This window comes from Marmota marmota, unplaced genomic scaffold (assembly GCF_001458135.2).
Source record: "Marmota marmota marmota unplaced genomic scaffold, marMar, whole genome shotgun sequence".
NCBI lineage: Eukaryota > Metazoa > Chordata > Mammalia > Rodentia > Sciuridae > Marmota > Marmota marmota.
This window is the reverse complement of record NW_026000207.1, coordinates 2,771,983-2,793,823: the sequence shown is the minus strand read 5'-3', so window position 1 is coordinate 2,793,823 and position 21,841 is coordinate 2,771,983. Positions and strand designations below refer to the sequence as shown.

At 51.2% G+C, this 21,841-nt stretch overlaps 2 protein-coding genes across 2 annotated transcripts; one reads left to right on the top strand and one right to left on the bottom strand.

Moving 5' to 3' along the window:
* Positions 1-13,344: 13,344 nt before the first annotated feature.
* Oscar (osteoclast associated Ig-like receptor) lies at positions 13,345-19,917 on the bottom strand. The gene is made up of 5 exons (XM_048791668.1): positions 19,008-19,917; positions 18,180-18,212; positions 14,674-14,973; positions 14,154-14,435; positions 13,345-13,794 (listed from the first exon to the last, which is right to left on the bottom strand). The coding sequence occupies exons 1-5, from the start codon at positions 19,042-19,044 to the stop codon at positions 13,658-13,660; spliced, it is 789 nt and encodes a 262-aa protein (XP_048647625.1). The 5' UTR covers positions 19,045-19,917; the 3' UTR covers positions 13,345-13,657.
* On the top strand, positions 19,819-21,823 carry Ndufa3 (NADH:ubiquinone oxidoreductase subunit A3). Its single transcript, XM_015505446.2, has 4 exons — positions 19,819-19,899; positions 20,117-20,191; positions 21,189-21,266; positions 21,679-21,823. Exons 1-4 carry the CDS (start codon positions 19,890-19,892, stop codon positions 21,768-21,770), a joined length of 255 nt encoding a protein of 84 aa, XP_015360932.1. The 5' UTR covers positions 19,819-19,889; the 3' UTR covers positions 21,771-21,823.
* Positions 21,824-21,841: the final 18 nt, after the last annotated feature.

Genomic DNA, 21,841 nt, shown 5'->3' with positions numbered 1-21,841 from the left:
TGTATAGCAAGAAATGACAAGATGCCATACATTTCAAATTCACTAAGAGAGTCAGTTTCAAATGGTCTCACCACAAAAGCTGACAGACGTAGTCATTAGCTTGATTCAATCACTCCATGTCACCTTCACGAATCATAATACCCCCTTTCACACCATAAATATATATGGTACTTTGTTGGTTTACGATCTTTAAAATGCAGAAGTGTTAAAAAGAGGTAACAGGTCAAATGAGGTCGTTAGAGTGGGCTCTAATCCAGTCCCACTGGTGTCCTTCCAAAGGGACAGATAGGCATAGAGGGATGCAGGGGGACAGCGCCACCTGCAGGCGGAGGAGAGAAGCTTCGGAGCTCCAGCCCTGTCCTCTCCTGGGTCCTGGACCTCTGGTCAGCAGGACTGAGAGAAAACACAATCATGCTGTTCCAGCCACCCAGGCTGTGGTCCTTCCTTACGGCAGCCACAAGACCCCCAGGGATAAAACAGCTGCAGGTCAGATGGTGGCCCCAGACTGAGCCTGCGGGAGTGATTCTCCAGCTCTCCCGGCCGCAGCCACGCGGGGGAACGTGCAGGAACCTGCCTTCTGTCCCATTTCTTGCTCACTCCTGTCCCTTAGAAATGGAACAGGGGAAAGAGCAGCTCAGTGCTGGGGGTGGCATTAGTGAGGAGTAGGAGCTGAGCAGTGTGGCTTCTCTGCCAGCCTGAGGGCCACCTTCTGTTCCTGCTGAAGGGCACCTGCTTTCCACGCATGCAGTGTCCACGCATGCACATACAGATGTGTTTTAGAAGTAGAGTTGTCTTTAAAAGAACAGTGAAAATGTGGGTCAATTCCAAGAAAAATATCACATAGGAGAGAAGGCAGGGGTCACTGGAAAATTCAGCAACAACTGGATTTTGGAAGACGGGGAAGGTGTGCCCAGCACGCAGCACAGGACCCACGCAGTGTGCATGCAGGGAACCCGGGGCTTGCGGTTCGCTCACCCACTGGCCCCATTACCCACCCCACAGGCCTCGCCAGCTCCAGTTGCCTCTCCAGCCTGGGCCCCAGCCCCAAATGGCCCTGCTCTCCCCCAAGACTTACCCCCGGATCGTATGCCTTGATCAAGAATGTTCCTTCAGGGCGGGGTTGTGGCTCAGTGGTAGAGAGCTCACCTAGCACTGGTGAGGCACTGGGTTCGATCCTCAGCACCATGTAAAAAAATTAACTAATAACATTTTGGTCTGGGGATGTGGCCCAGTGGTAGAGTGCTCGCCTAGCATGCACAAGACACTGGGTTCGATCCTCAGCACCACATAAATGTAAAATAAAGATATTGTGTCCACCTAAACCAAATAAATAAATATTTAAAAAAAAGAGAATGTTCCTTCAGATTTGCTGTTGAAGTTGATATCATTTTGCCTCTGGGATTGGCAGTAACCCCTTTAAGGTTTTAATCCCCTAACACACAAAGCCTGATTCCTAGTCAAAAGTCAGGAAATACCTGCTCACCCAACCCTGTCCCAGGGGCTGGACACACAGGGAATCCAGACGGCCCTCACTGAGGCACAGACGTGAATCCACACAGAGGACAGGAGAAAAACTGCTGGTTGAACACCAAGACCCACTGTCCCCTCCTCTGCAGGGCAGAACAGAGCTGGACACACACAATTCAGGATGACAGCTCAGAAAGCTTTCTCGCAGCCAGGTTTTCTGGTCAAGAAGACACAAGTAGAAGTGACATGTCAACTCTGGCCACCCTGGGCGGAGCCGATGACTGAGAGAGAACTTTCAGGAACACCACCAAGGAAGCGAGGGTGGAGGTGGGGACGGAAGTTCCAACAGGAAAGGTCAGCGCATCACGCTGTCAGCAGAGACCCAGGGGAGGAGGCAGGCCGTGCCCCACGTCTGGGTGGTGCAGACAGATCGCAGAGAACACGGATGCTGGATCCCAACAAGCGGGGGCCGACATGCCCTGGAAAAGTCTGGAAGGCTGTAATCACATACTCTTGGAACACTGTTCTCTGAGTGATGAGGGATTGTGGTCGATGTTTTCCCATTTGCTTATTTGTGCTTTCTAAACGGGCTGGAATCAATATGCTACTTTCACCATTTCACATGTTTAAAAATTCTTAGCTTTTAGGAATTTCACATGGAGTGGTGTGGGACAAGGAGAAAGCCAAGTGAAAAGGAACCGCAAGGACTTTCACATAAACACACAGCCGGACGCTCCCTGAAGCACGCGTTCACACCCCTGCCCACCTGCGGCTGGGAGGCTAGAGATTAAGTCAGGTCTGGCCCAGCAACTCTGCTTCTGGTGTAAACCAAACTAACTGAAGGCAGGGTCTTGAAAACTCTGTTGCTCATAGCAGCGCTGTTCACCAGAGCCAAAAGGTGGGCCTGCCCAGCTGTCCACAGTCGGGTGAGGACGGGCAGCTCGCAGCCCCTCCACATGGCATCGAAAAGGAAGGAACCTGAGGCCTGCCACCCCCCCAAGACCACGTGACCCCACGCCCCTGGAGCTCCCAGTCCTCCAGGGTCACGGGGACAAAGGTGGACGGTGGTGGACAGGGTGGACTTGACCGATGGGGGCAGAGTTTCCAACTGGGGATGGCGGGGTTGAACAATCATGCAGATGGTAAGTTCTATGTGACGTGCATTTTACCACAATTATATGGGGAGTCAAGGGGGTCGAAGTCAGAGGCTCTGTGTAAGAAGTCAGCCTGGGGCCTCCCCTCCCCTGTGCTGCCAGCCTGTACTGCCTGTTCCCTGACCCCCGAGGTCACCTCTGCCCTCCTCCTGGGCACACCCGAGACCACATTCCCAGCCCCTGGGGAAGACAGCAATAGAGCATCTGTGGAGGTGCCCTGCCCATCAATCAGGGGCCAGGAGGCAGCACCTTGGGCAGGTGGGCACCTCAGCTGCTGTGGCCCTGAGGACACGGCTCGAAGAGCACAGTCAGCGCTGGCCTCCAGAGCAGAAGTAGCAGTCCCTGCCAGCAGGGCGAGCTCCAGCTGCCCACTGCGGGGCCTCCGGAGCCCCACCATCCGCTCCAGTGTCCTTCCTTCCTTCCCAAGAGTGCAACTCGATCTCGCATCCTTGTCCTGGGGCCGCTGCTGGGTGCTGCAACATCGTTTCCTGAGGGGACATGGAGCAGGCTGAGCAGCCCTCGGGTGAGTGACGTGGACTGGGACCAGCTTGTGACGAGGTGCTGTACTGTTATGGACATCACAAAAGCCACCCTTCAAGTTTAGTGATCCCTCTGTGAAATCATCTTCCTCACCTCAGAATAGTCCGGTGCATGGCTATCTTTATCAGATAAGAACCATTTTTAAAAAATAATCTCACCACCACAAGCAATATCACACCAGGAAAGTTCACAGAGCTTCCTTGATAGCAGCTGATAGCCCGTCAGAATTCAGATTTGCCGGATGGCTTTAAAATGTTCTTTTTATCAGTTTTTTTTTAATTGGGATTCAAATAAAGTTTAAACATTGCATTGGGTAGGTATGTTGATGTAAGGAAGAGAATTCTCGATTTCTATGTTAAAATAAGAAATCAAATAAGTCACCAGTCTTGATTCTTTCTTCCCACCATGCATCTGGAAGAAGAGCAAAGGCCCCAAGGCTGTTTTGTCCTGATAAAGCTCACTCATCTCACTGTTTGAGGTTACAGAAAAATAATAAAACAACAAATTATCAAGGAGTAAAACCAATTACAACGACAGGTGTTTCTTGAAAAGTTATTTTCAAAAGATGTACAAACGATTTTTAAAGGCTTGAGAATCCAACAAGACCCTTTTATTCAAGCAACGCTTCTGTGTAGAGATTCATTTGAACAGAGAAGGGAACACTTCAGAGGCAGTCATGAATATTCATGTGGTTCTCCATATTGCACCAGAAAACAAGACTGATATTCTCCGGAACGTTCTCAACTCAACACCTTATCAAATCAATTCCTTAAATTAGTCTTATGACTCAGAAGAATCTTTCTCCTTATGTAGTATCAGGAAAACGGGGACATGTTCTCCCTCTTCTTAACGTCTCTTTGGCTAACTTTGAAGACGAGCGTTTTAAACGTAGGCTCTGGAATTTATCAGCCAACAGCAAAGGCCTGCCGAAGCTCCATTCCTCTGGTGGCCATGAGGAAGGACTGTGTAAGGTTTGCTTTAGTGAGAGAGTCACAAGGAACTGACAGCAGCGGTCTTCCTGCCACGACCCAGCCCCGGCTGGCAGGCCTCAGCTCTGTGGTGGGGAAGCACAGGTGGGTGCAGTTAGGCACTCCCGAGGTGCTCAGGAGACTGAGACCTACTGTGTGACTCACTTCATGCTGCGATTGTGTGCTGCGCGTCCGTTCCTTGGACACTGGACCCAGGACACCCCACCCCACACACATACCCAGATCTGCAGGTGAGTACCTGATACAACGTAGGGGCTGATCAATGGTTGTCACGCACACTGTTCAGGGGGTGTCCGCAGAGTCAGAGCCTGGGCCTGTCACACACACGCACTTTTGTTTTGTTTTCCACCCGTGGTTGGTTGAACCTGCAGAAGCAGGACTCGTGGAGACAGAGGGCCGAGGACATCCCTAACTGAGGAGGAGGCCCTGGCTTCTGGGCCAGCCTATGTGAAAGAAGGCGCCAAACTTAGTGTGTGAGAGCGGATGCCTCCCAGATATCTGACACCACACCCACTTCCTGAACACGGTACCCCACCACGGTGCCATGAGGGGCATGAGCCTCTCCCTTAGGCCTGCTGCTGGCTTCTGCCACAGGTGCTAAGCTGGTCCTGTGCAGGTGCCATGGAAGATACTAACAGAGCTGGTTGTGGTGGTCCACATCTGTGATCCCAGCTGCTCAGGAGGCTGAGGCAGGAGGGTTGCAAGTTCAAAGCCAGCCTCAGCAACTTAGCAAGACCCTGTAAAAATAAAAAGGATGTAGCTCCGTGGTGGGGTCTTCCTATGTTCAACCCCCAGTACAAAAATAGAATAAAAGATGGAAGAGGAGGAGCTAACACAGCAAATGAGCACTTGATTGCAGTCTCAGTTTATGAGCATCATCAAAATCACCCGTACTGGGGCTGGGATTGCAGCTCAGTGGTAGAGAGCTTGTCTTGCACATGTGAGGCTCTGGGTTCAATCCTCAGCACCACATAAAGATAAATCAATAAAATAAAGGTATTTGTCCATCTACAACTTAATTTTTTTAAAAAAATCACCTATATTGCTACAACTCTAAAAAAATAAAAATAAAAAGATGTATCTCAAACCCTTCACCTTAACATCAAAATGTAGGGTAGCTGTGTTTGAATAGCTTTTGTTTAAGAATAACTTTGTAGCATGTTTTTGACAACTGGGGACTAGGTTAGATGATTTTGATAAGTTACTGTTCATTTTATTAGGTGTTTATCACACGTAAACACTAGAGATATATTAATAAAAGTAGAAGTCTTTATAGGTGAAATAATATAATAAAATTTTATAACTGAGATCTACTTTAAAACAGTATAAAGTGGGAGGGGTGGGGGCCCACACCTGTGATCCCAGCAGCAGCTTGGGAGGGAGGCAGGCAGGGGGATCGCAAGTTCAAAGGCAGCCTCCGTGACTTAGCGAGTCCCTAAGCAGCTCGTGAGACCCTGTCTCTAAATGAGATATAGAAAAGGGTGGAGGATGTGGCTCAGTGACGAAGCACCCCTGGGTTCAATGCCTGGTACCTAAAATAGAATAAAATCATAGGAGACATAGGGTGAGGAGGGGAATGGGCCAGAAGCTTGAAGAGAGAGGGGGTGTTGGGCTTGAAGAAAGGGAAGCAGATAAAAGAAGGAAGAGGAGGGTGGGTAAAAAGGGGGTTGAACACACAAGGCCAGGAGGGGAGGAGGAGGTGGAGAACAGGGAAACCAGAGGCGAAGGAGGCATGTGAGGAGCAGGGTGTGAGAAGAAGGGAGAAGGACCATGGCAGAGGGAGGATCCGGTCGTGGCCAAGATGGCCCACCTACAGCTTAAGAATTTGGAGCCAGAATATGAAGTTCATTTTAATCAACTTCCTCAGAACTCAACTTGCCCAGTATACCATAGGTGCTCCCTAAAGGGAACTGTGGCTGTGCAATAAAAGGTCTGAACTGGAGCAAAGAAGTGTATCTCCGCGTGGCCAAGAAGGACAACTGTCCCTGCAGTGAGGTCTGCACGTGTCCTCCAGGATCAGCTGCAGGAGGCTTACCTGCACCACAGCTGGGCAGAGGGGCCTGAGGGCAGGGGTCTGGGTGTCCAGACTCCATCCCACCTCTCCTGCCCTCTCCCACCCTCTGCCTTCCACCGTGGGCGCTGCAGCAAGAAGGCCCTGGCCAGATTTTGCTTCCTTCTCTTGAACTTCCACCCATCGAAGCTGCTAGAAATAAATTTCTTTTCTTTAGGAACGACCCAATCTGTAGCCTTGTGCCATAGAAACACAAAACGGACTAAGGCCCAGAGCTAGCAGAAGGACCCTCTGGAAGGCAGAGTTAATAGCAGGAATGAAAAGCCATGCATTGTTCTGGGGTCTCCAGGAAACCCTCCGGAATCTCTGCTTTCAAAACCCCAGGGAAGAGGAGCGTGTGCAGGGCGCTGGCATGCCACTCGCACTCGGACACCTTAACAAGCATGAACACTAAGCCTGCAGAGCTGAGCAGACTTCCTCGGGAGAAGGGGGACTCCCTGCCAGGCCACAGGCACGCAGCCTTCTCCCCAACAGCCAACGCTGTGCACCACAGGTGGACTGACCGATGACCTACAGCATGTGGCCCATCCACACCCGGGAATACCAGTCCACCTGGAAAAGGCAGGGCCTTCCGAGGCCAGCCACAACAGGGGTGAGCCTGGAGGTCAGCTCTGGGGCAGGAGGCTCTGTGGAGTCAGATCCAGAGACAGAGATAGAAGGGCGCCCAGGGGCCGGGCAGAGGGCACACCGAGGAGCAGCTGTGCGCTGCGTGAGCTTCGGGCTGACCTAGGGTTCCCGAGACGCTGGTCGCGATGGTTGTACAACACGGTGATCCAGGTCAGGGAGCGGCACCCTTAAAAACGGTCAAGATGCTCAATGGAAGTGTGTGTGTGTGTGTGTGTGTGTGTGTGCATCCTTCACATCTCAGGCCCTCCCGGTCCACTTTCCTCTACCTGGTGACCCCCTCCTACCCATTTTTTACTTGACCAACTTCCCTCAGAGGCCATTGTAGGAACCCTCTCTTCAGCCGGGCCTTCTCCACCTCCACACCACTTCACCAGCTCTCCCACAGCCTGCCGAGGCTCATCCATGGTGTCCTTGTCTCTAACACTCCCCCACCCCGTTCTTCACCATGGCCCAAATCAGGGGCAACCCTTGTCTCTGTCAGATCTGGTGTTAGATTCTGCAACTGAAATTAAATCAGATTCTCAAACTCCTGCCGAAGTACAAAATCTAGTCTCCTTGGCTTTTAACTTTTCCATCATAAGTGTGGGCGGAAAACAGCACACGGTGCTAATGAGCGCCTTCTGATGCCGCAGAACTGATTGATTCCACAGCTCCTGCCGCCTGGGAAGGCAGGGGTATCAATTATAACACGTTGCCAGGGCAACAAGGCATGACCAAGACCCCCACTCAGCACCAGGTTGCTCCTTGAAAGCTACTGCCACCATGCTGTATGGGTCCCGATGCCGTCGGACTCCTACAAGATTATTCTGTGCGAGTAAAGCTTCAAAGGACAGGTTTATAGGACCAGAGGATAGAACACATGAGTGACCGTAATAAATAGCCATACATCTCCAGACTGCACATGACACATTTATAGTCTTCTGAATATCCTCAGTTATCGGCTTATCAAATGAGACTCTTGAATTGGTTTTATGGCACAGAATAATAGCTTTCTTCTTGCTCTCACTTCTGGGCCTTTCTCTGTCCCCCACCCTTCTCTCTGTCTCTCCCCTCTCCCAAACCTGTGAAGGAGGAACATCCTATTCTAATTCTCATCCTTAGACTCCTTTTGGTTACAGAGGCTTGAATTTTTAAAGCTAAACTTGGAGATTTTATTAGGTAGCCTAAAAGCCCAAAGCAGGCCCTTAAAGTTCAGTTTGGTAGAAGAAAGCAAGCTATGGGTTACTAGGATGTTCACTGGTAACAGTGTGACCAGGAGGACATGCAGCTGTCAAGCTCACACATGGCAGATGAAGCCAAGACAGGGCTGACTGATCCAACCAGGGAGGATAAGACAAGCCACTTTTAGATTTAGGCGAGGCATTATTTACCTAAAGAGCAAAAAGAACAACCAGTCCAAGGAGCCGGCTCCCTGTGAACCTTGATACCAAATGTGTGAGCTACAGTCTGCAGACCACTGGGTGTCCAGAGGTCCAGTTCCAATCTGATACTAACACCTGGAGTTAGCCCAGACCCCGCCCCCGCAGATCAACCCCCCCCAGCAGGCTGCTCCCGTCTCAGGTGCCAGCTGCAACAGTTGGGTCCCTAAGTTACCATGCTGCTGTCTGATCTGGTGAGAAGTGCCGCCACAACCTCCCTTCATATTTGAGAATTTGCTACAACAGCTGGGTGAATGCAGGGATGTTCTCCACTTACTATGGCCAGTTATTATAAAGGATGCTATGAAGGATACAAAGGAAACCCAGCTGGAGAGACAGCAGACACGGTCCAGAAGGCTCCCCAGCACAGGTCCCCAACCACAGGGTTGCCCCATGTGGACGTGTTCGCCAGTGTGTGGGGGGGTCTGCACCCATCATTCAGAGCCTTTATGGAGGCTGCATTGCATGGGCATGGTTGATTGGCTGATCACCCCCAGCCCCTCTCTCCTCCCTGCCCGTCAGAGGATGAGGTGGAAAGTCTCAGCCTTCCAATCACCCCGTTGCTTCCTTTGGCAACCTCTCCACATCCCCAAGTCACCTCCTCAGCATAAACTCGGGCAGAGTTGAAGGGGCTCCTTGTGAGTCACAAAAGATGCTCCTGCCCCCACTACCACCCAGGCAATGCCAGGGGCCAGGAACCGGGGTTGAAGACAGAGTGTGCATGTCTTATTGTACACAGGATCCCTGGAGGTGGGCGGGAGATGGTCTCGCAGCCAATGCTCGCAAGCGGGCTCCACTCCTGTTCCGGGAGCATCACACAGGCCAGTTAGGGTCCTCCTGGATCAGTGGCAGTTTAAGCCTAGTTTTTACTTTTTGGTACCAGGGATTGAACCCAGGGATGGTTTACCTCTGAGCCACATCCTCAGCCCTTCTATTGTTTTCTTTTCAACCAGGGTCTCGCTAAGTTGCTTAGGGCCTTGCTAAGTTGCTGAGGCTGGTCTTGAGCTTGTAATCCTCCAGCCTCACACTCCTGAATTTCTGGGATTACGGGAATGTGCCACTGTACCCAGTCAGTTGGAGCCTGTGAGCATCTGGATGAGCATACGGTTTCCAGAATTCCATCACGCAGCCAGCCCTGACAGAGACAGGGACCTTCCACAAATCTGTAAAAATAAATAAGGATACTCAATCGCCTAGAGGATCTGTCAAGGGCTGAGTGCAGGGTAAAGCCCTGACCCCATGTGATGGCATTAGGAGGTGGGCCCTTGGTGGCCATTTGGCTTGGATGAGGCCATGAGGGTAGATCCCCAGGATGGGATTAGGATCCTTAGAAGAAGGGGAAGACACACCAGAGGGTTGGGTGCCGGGTTTCTGTTCTCGCGACTAAAAGGCTCAGGGGTCACTCCAGTCAAACTGGGCTAACTGGGCTGCACGAAATAACCCCACAAGAGACACAAATACCTTTTTCTTTGGGGTCGCTGTGACGGCTCCTCTGACCTTAAGGGTCCGCAGAAAAGAGAGAGAGAGAGCACACACACGCGCTGACCCCTTTTATTGAGGAGAAGCTATTCAAATGAGGCCAGGGGTCAGGTTTCAGGGGCTGAGTATCTTCATGATGTCCACTGTCAGCAGGTTGACTGACACCTGGGTAGGCCACACCCCAGGGCACAGTAAGAGGAGGGCACACACACAAGGCACTTCCATGGAAGGGCAAGGGGTTATATTACAAAGGGACAGGTGAGCATAGCTTCACCCATGGGGCTGTAGCAAGACACACCCATTTCTGTGACTGAGCGCCTCAGCACCCAGCTGGGGAGTGTAACTCAGTCACCCGGAAGGTTGGCCTCCCACAGTTCGGGGCTCTCTCTCTCTCCCTCGCCCCCTCTCTCTCTCCCCCCCTCACCAAAGCCCAGCCACACTTCATCATGTACCTCCCCACACCCCAGAACGGCTCTTCAGGTCACCCAGTCTATGACATGTCGCTGCAGCCTGAGCTGATGGAGACAGATGCCCAAAGGGCCAGATGGACTCCTGAGCGGGGAGCTGGGTGTGGAGCCAGGCATGTAGGGAGACTGTAGTAGACCCAGCCCGCAGGAACCTCTGTGCTCCTCCTCCTCCTCTGGGCACCCTGTTTCCAGCAATGGCCAGTCAGCGTGCCACTCTGAGAGATCTGGGAATGACATTCGTGACTCATGATCCAGAATCGGCACAGTGACTGGCAAGTGTGCTCTGGACTTCAGCTCTGGTCAAGGACAAGGATGTGCCACAAGGTGGCGGTAATGCACTACGAGTTTATTTGGATGAGCCTTGATGGGTTTGCAGAAGGGAAGTCCCTCCGGATGCCTAGGGGACAGCAAGGGGGGGACCAGAACTCCAAAGGGTGGCAAAGACCTGGGGTCTTTCCCAGCCTCAGGGTTTGGCTTGCAGGTGTTGAATGTGCTTCTGTGGGCGGTGCAAAGCAGGTAAGCTCCGACTGTCTAAAAATCTGCTTACTTGGGCTGCATTTGAAACAACTGGAGCCAAGGGGAAGTGGTGCTCTCCTGTAAGCCTGGAGACTTGAGAAGGCGGATTCAAGAGGATCAGAAGTTGGAGGCCAGCCTCAGCAACTTAGTGAAACCCTGTCTCAAAAAATAAAAAGGGTTCAGTGGTAAAGTGCCCCAGAGTTCAATCCCCAGTAACAAGATGATAACAATAATAATATTTATAAAATAATAAAACAACTGGATGTATAGAAATTTGAGCTTGGCCCCATGAGAGTTTGAGCCAATGGAAACAGCATGACTAGCATCAACCCAGCAAGGAGGATGGATGGAAGATATGTACCAGAGACCTCGGACTCATCACCAGTACCTGACACACTCTGAGCACATATAGGTGACAAGTAAAGAAATGCCTGCCTCGAGAGCCACAGGTTGCTTTGCAGATGTGAACTGTGATTTGTTCCCCTCTCTCTTCCTTATTTAAAAGTAAAAGTGATAAAGGAGGCAAAAACCAACAAAATTCAGAAATCTCCACTCAATACATTCTTGTGTTGAGAAGTAGCCACAGAGAAAACAACTCTGACCACACAGACTTGAATCCCGGGCTGACCGCCTGGGTCTATCTTGGAGGGCTGTTGGTGACAACAGGAATAAAAGATGTGGATTCAGTGCACAGGCAGATGAATGCATAGTGCATTGACTAATTAGTCAACAGTTCAGTGGGTCAATAGATTGATTAATTCAGGGATGGAGGGATGGAAGAATGAATGAATGAGACGAAGGGAAATGGGAGAATAGAGAGGTGTAGAAATGACAGCAAGCAAGAAGAGGTGGGTGGTGGCTACAGATGAGCGTCCACGATAGGTGTGAGTGGACAGCAGATGTGTGGTGGAGTGAGTGAGAGGAGGACGCCAGGTGAAGTTGCACCAGGTGAAGTTGCACCAGGTCAAGTCGCACCAGGAGCGCCTCCCTGATGTGCCTCCGACTTCCTATGGTGTCAGGGGACTTCACCACACTGCTCCTTTCCACAATTTTTCATCTACAAAGAGGGAAGACTGGGTTTGATGACCCTGAAGCCCCATCCAAGGCTGCTCCCTTCATTCTCTCTTTTTTTTATATTTATTTTTTAGTTTTAGTTGGACATGATACCTTTATTTTATATACGGTGCTGAGGATCGAACCTAGGATCCTGCACGTGCTAGGCAAGTGCTCTACCGCTGAGCCACAACCCCAGCCCCTTCATCTCTCTTGATGTCCCACATCCACCTGTGTCAGGGAGCTTTGCCCTGGATGAACCTTGCCAGGGTCCCACATGGGTACCAAGGACAAACCCAGAAGGTCCAGCGGACACCTTTGCAGCATGTCAGTGCACCCAGGTAGCCAGTCTGACTTCAAAGCTCAGTTCTGCCTGATCTCACATTTGAACACCCTAATCTTGCCCACTAAGACAACTCAGGTATTAAAATAACACTATTTTATATGGTCTGTGCACATTTTAAACTTCTCAATCTTTATGCACAATGTGGTGTAGGTTAGTTTCTAAAAGAAAAGAGTACAGCAACAAACGTGACTTATACTTCTTGAGACCGTGAGCATGTTTGGTGTGGTCCTAAAGGCATTTTTAATAAGATAGAGTAAGTCAGTGTGCATCTGCACAGAAGCAAGCGTTGCTTTATGAATGTTAGTACATGTGTGTGGGTGTGTACACAGTTACATGTAAATTTTACTTATCGTGTGCAGAAAAAGGAGCAGAGAAGTGAAGGCTGCTGGCCTAAGGTTGGAAACACATGTCATCCGTTTAACTCTCTCTAGAGATGACATGGTCGATATGTTCAGTCCCCCCTTTCACAGAGGAAAATTCAGAAGGCTTGATAAACTGCACAAGGTGACAGCCGGCAGAGCTGGGGCTGTCCAAGAGCTGAAAGTTACAGTCTTCTCCATTAACTGGGAAGAGGAGGAGGAGGAAGTTGGAGAACATAATAAAAAATAGAGTCTGTGCTCCACCGCAGAAGTCAAGATGGGAATACATGAACATTGAGTGGGGAGAACTGCTTGGAGACAGAATCTGGGTTCCTGGAGATGAGAACAGCGTCAAGGTTGGCCAGAAAAAGATAGAAGTTAAATGAATAAATCCAGGAGAAATTGTGCAGGTCAGCCAGGCCTTGGGGAGGGAGAGAGAAAACAAGGAAAGGGAACAGGCTGCAAGAGGAAGGCTGTGTGTGTGTGTGTGTGTGTGTGTGTGTGTGTTTTAACCACTACTGCAGCCAAGAGTACGATGGGAAACTGACGGAGTAAAGATCAGCGACCAGGTCCAAGCTCTACTGCGCATGCACCACTTGCTCTTGCCTGGCAAAGGAGCTGCCTTTAACGATGATGGTGGTGGTGGTGATGGTCAAGGAGACCACTGCAAATGAAGCTGTAACTAGGGCAGAAGCTCTGCTTGGTCTCCTCTAAGTCTACTTTTGGGGGAAGGCCTGAACAGTTTGAAAGGGATTTGCTTGGCAGTCAAGGGTGCCATAAAAGGAGATAATGAGTTGCTTAAAAAGCGAGATGGAGCAGTGCAAAGGTAAACTTCAATGGGGTCTTGCAAGCCTGGTAGAAATTACAATAGCTAACATTTATTGAGCATTTACTGTAGGCTACTCACAGTTTCTAAACACTTTTTTTGGGGAATTATTCACTCAATCGGACGATAATCTGTGGTGTGATATTATCAACGTGCCCATTTTACAATAAAAGAAACCAAGGTTTGAAGAAGGTGGCAGGACACAAAGGTGAAGGATGGCTAAGTGGGGGCTGAGCCTGGGGGGCTGGGGGGCTCCAGTAGGGGCTGTCCGGCCCCAGGGATCCCAGTGTCTGCGCTGCTCTGCAGGAATTCTTCTGACATCACAGGTGTCTACCTCCAGACCCCCTAGGGCAAGGCCTGGTGGAGCGCACTGCTCCTGCTGCAACAGTCCAAAACGACCAGCACACCCAGGGACGCGAGGACCAAGCCCGCCAGCCCCAGGCGGATGAGGTTCCCCTGGGTGTAGTCCAAGGAGCTGGAGTCTGCAGGCCAAGGAGAGAGAGATGGGCTGTCAGCTCCAGACCCCCAAATGTGCACCTTTGGGGCTCTAACTCCTGGGGTGGAGCTGGGGACCCAAGTCTCAAAGTTGGGCAGGGCAGATGGGAGAACAAGGCCTCAGACTCCTGGTCTGAGGGAGAAGGACTGGGCTTGGGGCCCTGGATCTGGGGAAGGAGAGCTGGGTCTATCTCTGTGTCCTGAGGAGGGCTGGCGACAGTTCCTTAGGTCCTGGGGAGAAGGGCTGAAGCCACTCGCCAGGTTCCAGAGGAGGAGAGCTGGACTGTGTCCCTGGGTCCCAAGGAGGAGGGCTGGGATCGGGCCCCTAGGTCCCGGGGCGCCTCACCGTCAGACCTGACGACCAGCGGCTCGCTGCGCGGCGACAGCACGTAGGGGGCGGAGGGCGTGTGGTAGTAGCAGCTGTAGGTGCCGGGCGCCCGGGCGCCGATCAGCGGGAAGTCGGCCCAGCGCTGCGCCGAGTCGCGGTACTGCAGCGGCGCCGCCAGGCCCACGCGGTACAGCGCGAAGCTCATGCCCGGCAGGCGGCCTGCGCACCGCAGGCTCACGTTGGCACCGGGCGCCACCACCGGCCCGGGCAGCGCCACCAGCGACGGCCGCGGCAGTAGGTCTGCGGGGCGATGGGGGCCTGAGCTCGCGCGACCTGGCTCCTCCCCGCCCATCCTCCCCTGTATCCCCCTCTCCGCTTTGCCAGCGCGTCTGTTCACCTCCCAGCTACCCACCTAGCTCGGTCTGTTCACCTCCCAGCTACCCACCTAGCTCGGTCTCTCCTCCCAGCGTCCCCGTCCCTCCTCTCCCCTCCCTTTCCCGGCCCCTGCGCCCCTCGCCTTTCCCGCTCAGGACCTCACCTGTCACCAGCAGCTCCAGGACGTCGCTGGGTTGGGACCAGATGCCCGGTCCCCAGTCTAGCCTGCGGTAGGAGCAGTGGTAACTGCCCCCCTGGGCGGGAGTCACCGCCTCCAGAAAGAACTCGGCCAGCTCCATGGACACGTCCCGGAGGAGCAGGGGCACGCTCTCTCCCGCCCTGAAGAGTGCAAACCTCCAGGCGGGCTGGGGTGCGCGGCACCTCAAGGTCACGTTGACCCCCGGGGTCACGACTGCCGCTGGCTGAGCCCCCAGCCATGGCTTGGGGTATGAGGCTGGGGGAACTTAATAAAGGAGTCGGCGTGAGCCCTGGGACCTCCCAGGAACCGCAGGGGGTTCCGGGGAGGTTGGGGGAGGAAGAAAGCAACCGGGACCAGCCGCCTTTGCCCCTCTGCGCGCCTCAGCTGTGTAAAGTAGAGGAAGGCCTGGACCACACTCAGGCTGGTCAGAGAAAGTGGCAAGCCGGCGTGGTGGAGCCGCCGTGATCCCGGGAGGCTGAGGCTGGAGAAGGGCAGGTTCAAAGCCAGCCTCCGCATTTGAGTGATACCTGCTTTCTCTCTCTCTCTCTCTCTCTCTCTCTCTCTCTCTCTCTCTCTCTCTCACACACACACACACACACACACACACATACTTCCTGTTTTGTTGTTTGTTTGTGTAGTTTGTTTGTTTTGGGTACTGGAATTAACTCACGGGTGCTTTACCACTGAACCACATCCCTAGCCTTTTTTATTTTATTTTTTTTAATTTTGATTCAGGAGCTCACTAAATTACCCAGGCTGGTCTTGAACTTGCAATGCTTGCCTCAGCCTTCCAAGTGGCTGGGATTATAGGCATTTGCCAATGCCACTGCACTGGGTTATGGCTTTTAAACAATTTCAGAGGGCCATGTCCGAGACATCTGCGTTTTTAGTCTCTAGAATGTTGGTACCAGATTTCAGTCGTTGCTGCTCTGGTTTGAATTTGTCCCCAGGAGAAAATGTGTTGGAAACCTAATCCCTAACACAATAGGGTTGAGAGGTGGGAATTTAAGAGGTGATGGATTGTGGCTCAGTGGTAGAGCACTGGCCTAGCTCGTGTGAGGCCCTGGACATGTCGATCCTCAGCACCACACAAAGATAAATAAAAATATTGTGTCCATCTACAACTAAAAAGCATTTTTTTTTTAAAAAAAAGGGAGGTGATTGGTTGGATCAGTGCCATTATTGCCAGAGTGGGTGTTTGATATAAGGGTAAGTTACACACACGAACACACACACACACGCACATGCATGCGTGTGCGCGCACACACACACACAATACCCTTCTTGACTAGGTGATGCCTTTGGCCACAGCATGATGCAGATAGATGGTCCTTACCAGGCCCTTTGATATTGGACTTTGCAGCCAGACTAAGAACTAAATAAACTTCTGTTGTGTATAAATTGCCCACCCTGTGGCACTCAGTTATAGTAGCACAAAACAGACTAACAGTTGCCAAAACTTGCTATTTGGAAAAAAGTAACATGGGATCCTACCTCGCACCATTCCCCCAATCAAATTCCAGCTTAATTAAAAACCTACATGTGTTTCTTAAAATGTATTCTTAGAATATGTAGAAAAACACAAATATCTTGAAGTAGGAAAGGTTTCTTAAGCTGTACAATGAAAAATTCATGAGATAAAATTAATAAACTTGACCTCTTGGGTTATATTTGCCAAAAGACAAATGAAGCTAGAAGTCATGTGACAGTATTGGCAAAAATCACTTGATTCATAAATCATTTGGATTAAGAATATAGAAAGAAACCCGAGAACCATTCAAATAAAATCTGTACAAGACATGAATAGGCAATTCACAAAGGAGGAAGTCAGTCGCCTACAACACAACTAAAGGAAAAAAGTTGCTTAACCCTCATAGCAATTATTTAAAAAAAAAATCACCAAGATTGTTTTGCCAATCAGGTTATCAAAAACTGTGGTTAACATTGAGTTTGGGTGAATATGTTGAAACCGGCCCCTGGGCACTTGAATGTACCCTCTCTGAAGGAAATGTGTCAGTTTCTATCAAGATACAGGACATGAGTAATGACCCAATAATTCCACTGCTTCTCCAGGCACAAAGGTGCACATGTGTGCACCAGAAAGTCATGCAGGAGTGCTTGTTGCAGTATTGACTGTATAGCCAGGAAAACTGGATATACCTAAATGTATATCAAAAGGGAATGACCCCTCACCCCAGAATCTAGCCATCCTGCAATAGCAAATTCTGGTCAACAGTTGGAATAACAATAAAAAGTAGAAAGAGTGGCATGGAGATAGCTCCAAGACAGATTGTAAAGTAAAAAGCATGAGATACAGAACAGGGTGAGTCATCCATTATCAATATTGCTTGGGAAAAACCAAAACCAAAATACAAATCTATAAATACATGCATGTGTGTGAATATAAGGAAATTCAGATCATTTAAGGAAGATGAAGAAGAAGGAGACTGTTATATGTTTTTTACTAATGACTGAATTTTTATAACCATGAATAGATATTAGCTTTATCATTAAAAAAAAAAAAAAAACTTAACTTGAGCTGAGTGTGGTGGTGCACACTAGGAATCTTAGCAACTAAAGAGCTGAGGCAGCAGGATGCAAATTTAAGACCAGCATCTGCAACTTAGTGAGTCTCTGCCTCAAAATAAAAATAAAAGGGCTGGGGATGTGGCTCAGTGGTAGAAAAACAATTTGAAAGAAGCTGGTAGCTCAGACATCGATGGTTTCTCAGATAATTCTTTTTTTTTTTTTTTTGAATTTTTAATATTTATTTATTTATTTTTTTAGTTTTCGGGAGACACAACATCTTTGTTTGTATGTGGTGCTGAGGATCAAACCCTGGCCGCCGGCTTGCCAGACGAGTGCGCTATCGCTTGAGCCACATCCCCAGCCCTTTCTCAGATAATTCTTATTTGAAGTTGTAGTGTTGTGTAGTGGGAGAAAGGAAAGGTCAGTGTCACTTCTGAGGAAACAGGAAGAAACCTGTCTCAGGATGGGAGACCCTCCTTTTTGTAAGGGTGCAAAACTGGATATACCTAAATGTATATCAAAAGGGAACGACCCCTCACCCCAGAATCCAGTTGAAGGGATAACTGGAATGGCAGGAGATGGTACTTCTCCAAGCCAGGGGATTTACCCATGTGGTTAGACTAAGTCCTACAACAGCCCATTTTATAACGAAGGAAATGTCTTCAAAGTCGTGGTTTGTTCAAGGTCATCTAGTAATAAGGTGGTGAAGCTGGAGTTCTAGGTCATGTCTCTTCACTATCCACCTATCATGGCCACTAAAAGGAGTGAGGAAGGAAGGAAGAAAAAGAAGGGGAGAGAGGGAGGAAGGTAGGGAGCAGAAAGGGGCAGGAGAAAGGAAGGGAGGGAAGGAAATCTGGGGTGAGCCTGAGCACCAGAATAGAATCTGAGTAGTTGGAAAAGAGATGTCAGCAAAGCAGAGGATGAAGAGGAGTGTTACTCACCAGATGGAGTGAGGTCTGCGTGACCCAGAGCCCCTGCACAGGGTTGAGGAGAAATTTTTTGTAAAGTCCTTCGAGGGTGCCAGTCCCACCTCACCAGGAGCCCAGGAATGGGATTCCTCAGCCTCTCCTTAGTCTGAAGAACAGGAACTTCTTCCCTACTTACTCCTCTCTAAGCTGTCAGGAATTCAGGCTTCCTTCCACACCTGCTTATGAAGCCAGATGTTTGCCCCTAGCCCCCTCCTCCCTCCAGCCAGGAGTCCTGCCCCCCACCCCTCCTTTCCCAGGGATTCAGAGGTCCTGGCTCCCACCTCCTCCCCTATCAGAATCAGGAGTCCTCAGCCAGGTGGGGGGTGGCACAGCCTGTCATCCCAGCAGCTCTGAAGGCTGAGGCAGGAGGATCTCAAGTTGAAAGCCAGCCTTAGAAATTTAGAAAGGCCCTTAAGCAACTCAGTGAGAGACTCTGCCTCTAAGGGGGAAAAAAAAATGGTGGTGGGGATGTGGTTCAGCGGTTAACTGCCCTTGAGTTCAATCCCTGGTACCAAAAAATAAAAATAAATAATTAAATCAGGACTCCACACTCCCTAGTCTCTGATCCCCTCCTGTCTCAGGATCTAAGAAGCCTGTTCCCACTTCCCTCCTCTTCTGGGACTCCGTCTTTTCTAGTTTAATGCCCAGCAGTCTTGGCCCCAGTCCTGTCCCTTGATTCTCAACTAGAAGTTGAATGCTAAACGCCCAGCTGGTGCTGCAGGGTGGCTGGGTCCCCAACCCTTTTCTCTCTCTGCTCCCAGCCCAGCCAAGGACCCAGGCAGAAGGGAGGGGGCAGCTCACAGAGGGTCAGCAGCTGGAGGGCCACCGCCAGGGCCATAGTGGGCTCTCTCTAAAGCTGAAGCCAGGAATGGAGATGCCCTCCTCCCTCCCAGGAAATGAGGCAGAAAGCCAGACTTCAGACAGCCCTGTATAGGGAAGGAGAAGGGCTGCGGGGAGGAAGGGCGCCTGGGTGGCTGTGTCACAGCCCCGTGGTCTGTGGGAAAAGTTGGAAGGAGGAATCATAACCTGTTGTGTTCAATAAACTTAAAAAAAAGAAAAAAAAAAAGCACCCATTAAGCGCCAGGCCCTTGCTGCGTGAAGCCGGGAGCAGAGGGCTCAGACCTCGTTACTGCTCTCAAGCAACTCCCACTTTCACTGAAAGACAAACCTGGACCATTTCACTTAAGGAAAAAATGGGGAGGGGAGTGATCCCAGCTATACGGCAGTAACAGCGGGAACTGTGAGAGCCCACAGAAGGTCCCTAAACCATCTGACACGAAAACTAGCGCTTCCAGCACCAGCTGATGCCGAGCTGCAAATCCGTAGGGCAGCTGTTCGCCTTCTTCAGCCTCCGCTTCTCCTTCTGTAAATGGGTTTTCAAAAATTCCGCCGTATGTGAGTTGCTGCAGGAAGACTAGAAGTCAATCCTTGGGAGCGACCCCTAGACTGAGAAAAGTGAACCCAGCTGGTGCTCAAGGTATTTAAATCTTCCCCGCCACAGCCTCCAACTTCCGTGCGCACGCGCGGACTGAGAGCGCAGGGACCACAACTCCCAGGGTGCTGCGCGCCTCCGCTTCCGCCAGGACACGTCTCCAGGGCGCACGCGCAGCCCAGGTTGCGGAGGCTGGCTCAAGGACCACGACTCCCAGGGTGCTGCGCGCCCTCGCCGCCGCCAGGAACAAGATGGCTGAGAGTAAGTGTGAACGCTGCGGTTGTGCAGGGCATGGGTCTTTCTGGTAGCCCGCGGGCGGTCGTAGGGCTGAGGTGCGGCGGAATACACGTGGAGGCGGTGGGGTCCGTCCTGAACAGGGCGCGGCAGGCAGATGGGGGCTCTTCCCAGGCGGGGTGGCGCGAGCGGGCTAGAGGTCACCCGGCAGCCCCTGCAGGTGACTCTCTACCCGACCCTCCAGAACTCGCCGCCTTTCTGAAGAATGCCTGGGCCAAGGAGCCGGTGCTGGTCGTGTCCTTCGCCATTGGAAGTCTCGGTGCGTGAGTGCCCCGGGCGCGAACGTGCGTCACCCGCCCCGTTCCATCTCGCGCCCCACGGCGTCCCCTCGCCCGCCCGAGCTCACGCCTGAACCGCTCCACGCCTCCCAGTTCACCGCCACTCTAGAGGTGCAGAGCCTCTGCAGGGCTGTCCACCCTGGTTGTGCCTTGGGACTCACCCAGTGGTGAAATAATGAGCCCTTCCCCGCCCCCGCATCCGCTTTGGGTTGGCTGGGGTGGGAGTGAGCTGGGGAGTCCGTGCCACTCACCCTGAGGAAGGAGCTGTGCCCCGCACCTGCGCTGCTCACCTGGGCAGGGTGGGCGGTCCCGTTAAAAGCATTTATGATTCTGTAAGCTTGGGGCAAGGCCTGGGATTCTTCATTTCTAACAAGTTCCCGGGTCTTGTCAGTACTGCTGGTCTGCAGATCACACCGGGTGAAATTCTAGAACGCCACTGGGCTCCTGAGCTTTTGAGGGGGGCCAGTACTTTGAGATGGTAGGAGACACACTGGATTTAAAAGCTTAGCATGTTCAAAAATATGTACACTTATCAACATTTTAATGTTGATTTTTTATGTAAAAATGATGTTTGGGTGTACCAGGTTAACATGTTATAAGATTAATATGAAACATTTAACGCCACCGTGTAAAATTACAATGTAAAGTTATCTTTATGTCAGGCAGCCCTGGCCTAGATCCTTTTGCACACCTTGCACACCCTTTCACCTCTGGGATGCCTCACTACCCTCTGCCCTCCAGGCCTGACTTGTCCCTGACTGATGGGCTCCCATCCCTGGACCATCAACTCCCTTGAAGTATTCTACCTGTAAATGGGGATCCTAGAATACTGAAGGGCCCACAGAATGAAGTGTCCTCCTGGAATTTCTAGCCCTTCCTGCTCCCCTTGATACCCCCTTCTTTGCCAAGACTCAGCTTTTGCCCTTTTCCCCACCTCAGAGAATCACTTTAAGCTGGGCCTTACTCTTCTCTCCACAGCTGTGATTCTGCCCCCACTCAGCCCCTACACCAAGTATGCCATCATGATCAACAAGGCCACACCCTACAACTACCCAGGTGAGCAGGGACGTGTGCTGCAGGGAGGGGTGGAAGTGGGCAGTCCATTCCTGAGCAGGGTCAGATACTGCAGTTTGTCTGCACACTCCCTGTCCAAATCCTTAATCCACATATTTTGCATCCCATTGTTTTTATACTTTTGAGTTTCTATTATCTTTCCAGATTTCTGTTCCTCTTTGGGTTCCTGCATCTGTTGCTTTCCAGGTGTCTGGTTCCCCCATCACTGGGGATAACCGTCATTCCCACCATTTCCTGTTTCTCTACCTCTCTGCATCACTGATTCTCTGATCCTGGTTCTCCTTTCTCTCCCCTGGAAACCTGTTTCCCTTTGAACTTGCACCACCATCCCTGCTGTTCTCTGCAGGGCCGTAAAGATCTGCTGATCTCAGTGGCCCACCCTTCTGTCTCACAGTGCCCCTCCGAGATGATGGGAACATGCCTGACGTGCCCAGCCACCCCCAGGACCCCCAGGGCCCCAGCTTGGAGTGGCTGAAGAAACTGTGAGCACTTCCATTGACAGGGAGGAGGCACCTTCGCCCAATAAAATGTGAAACCAACCCACGTGTGATGAGAAA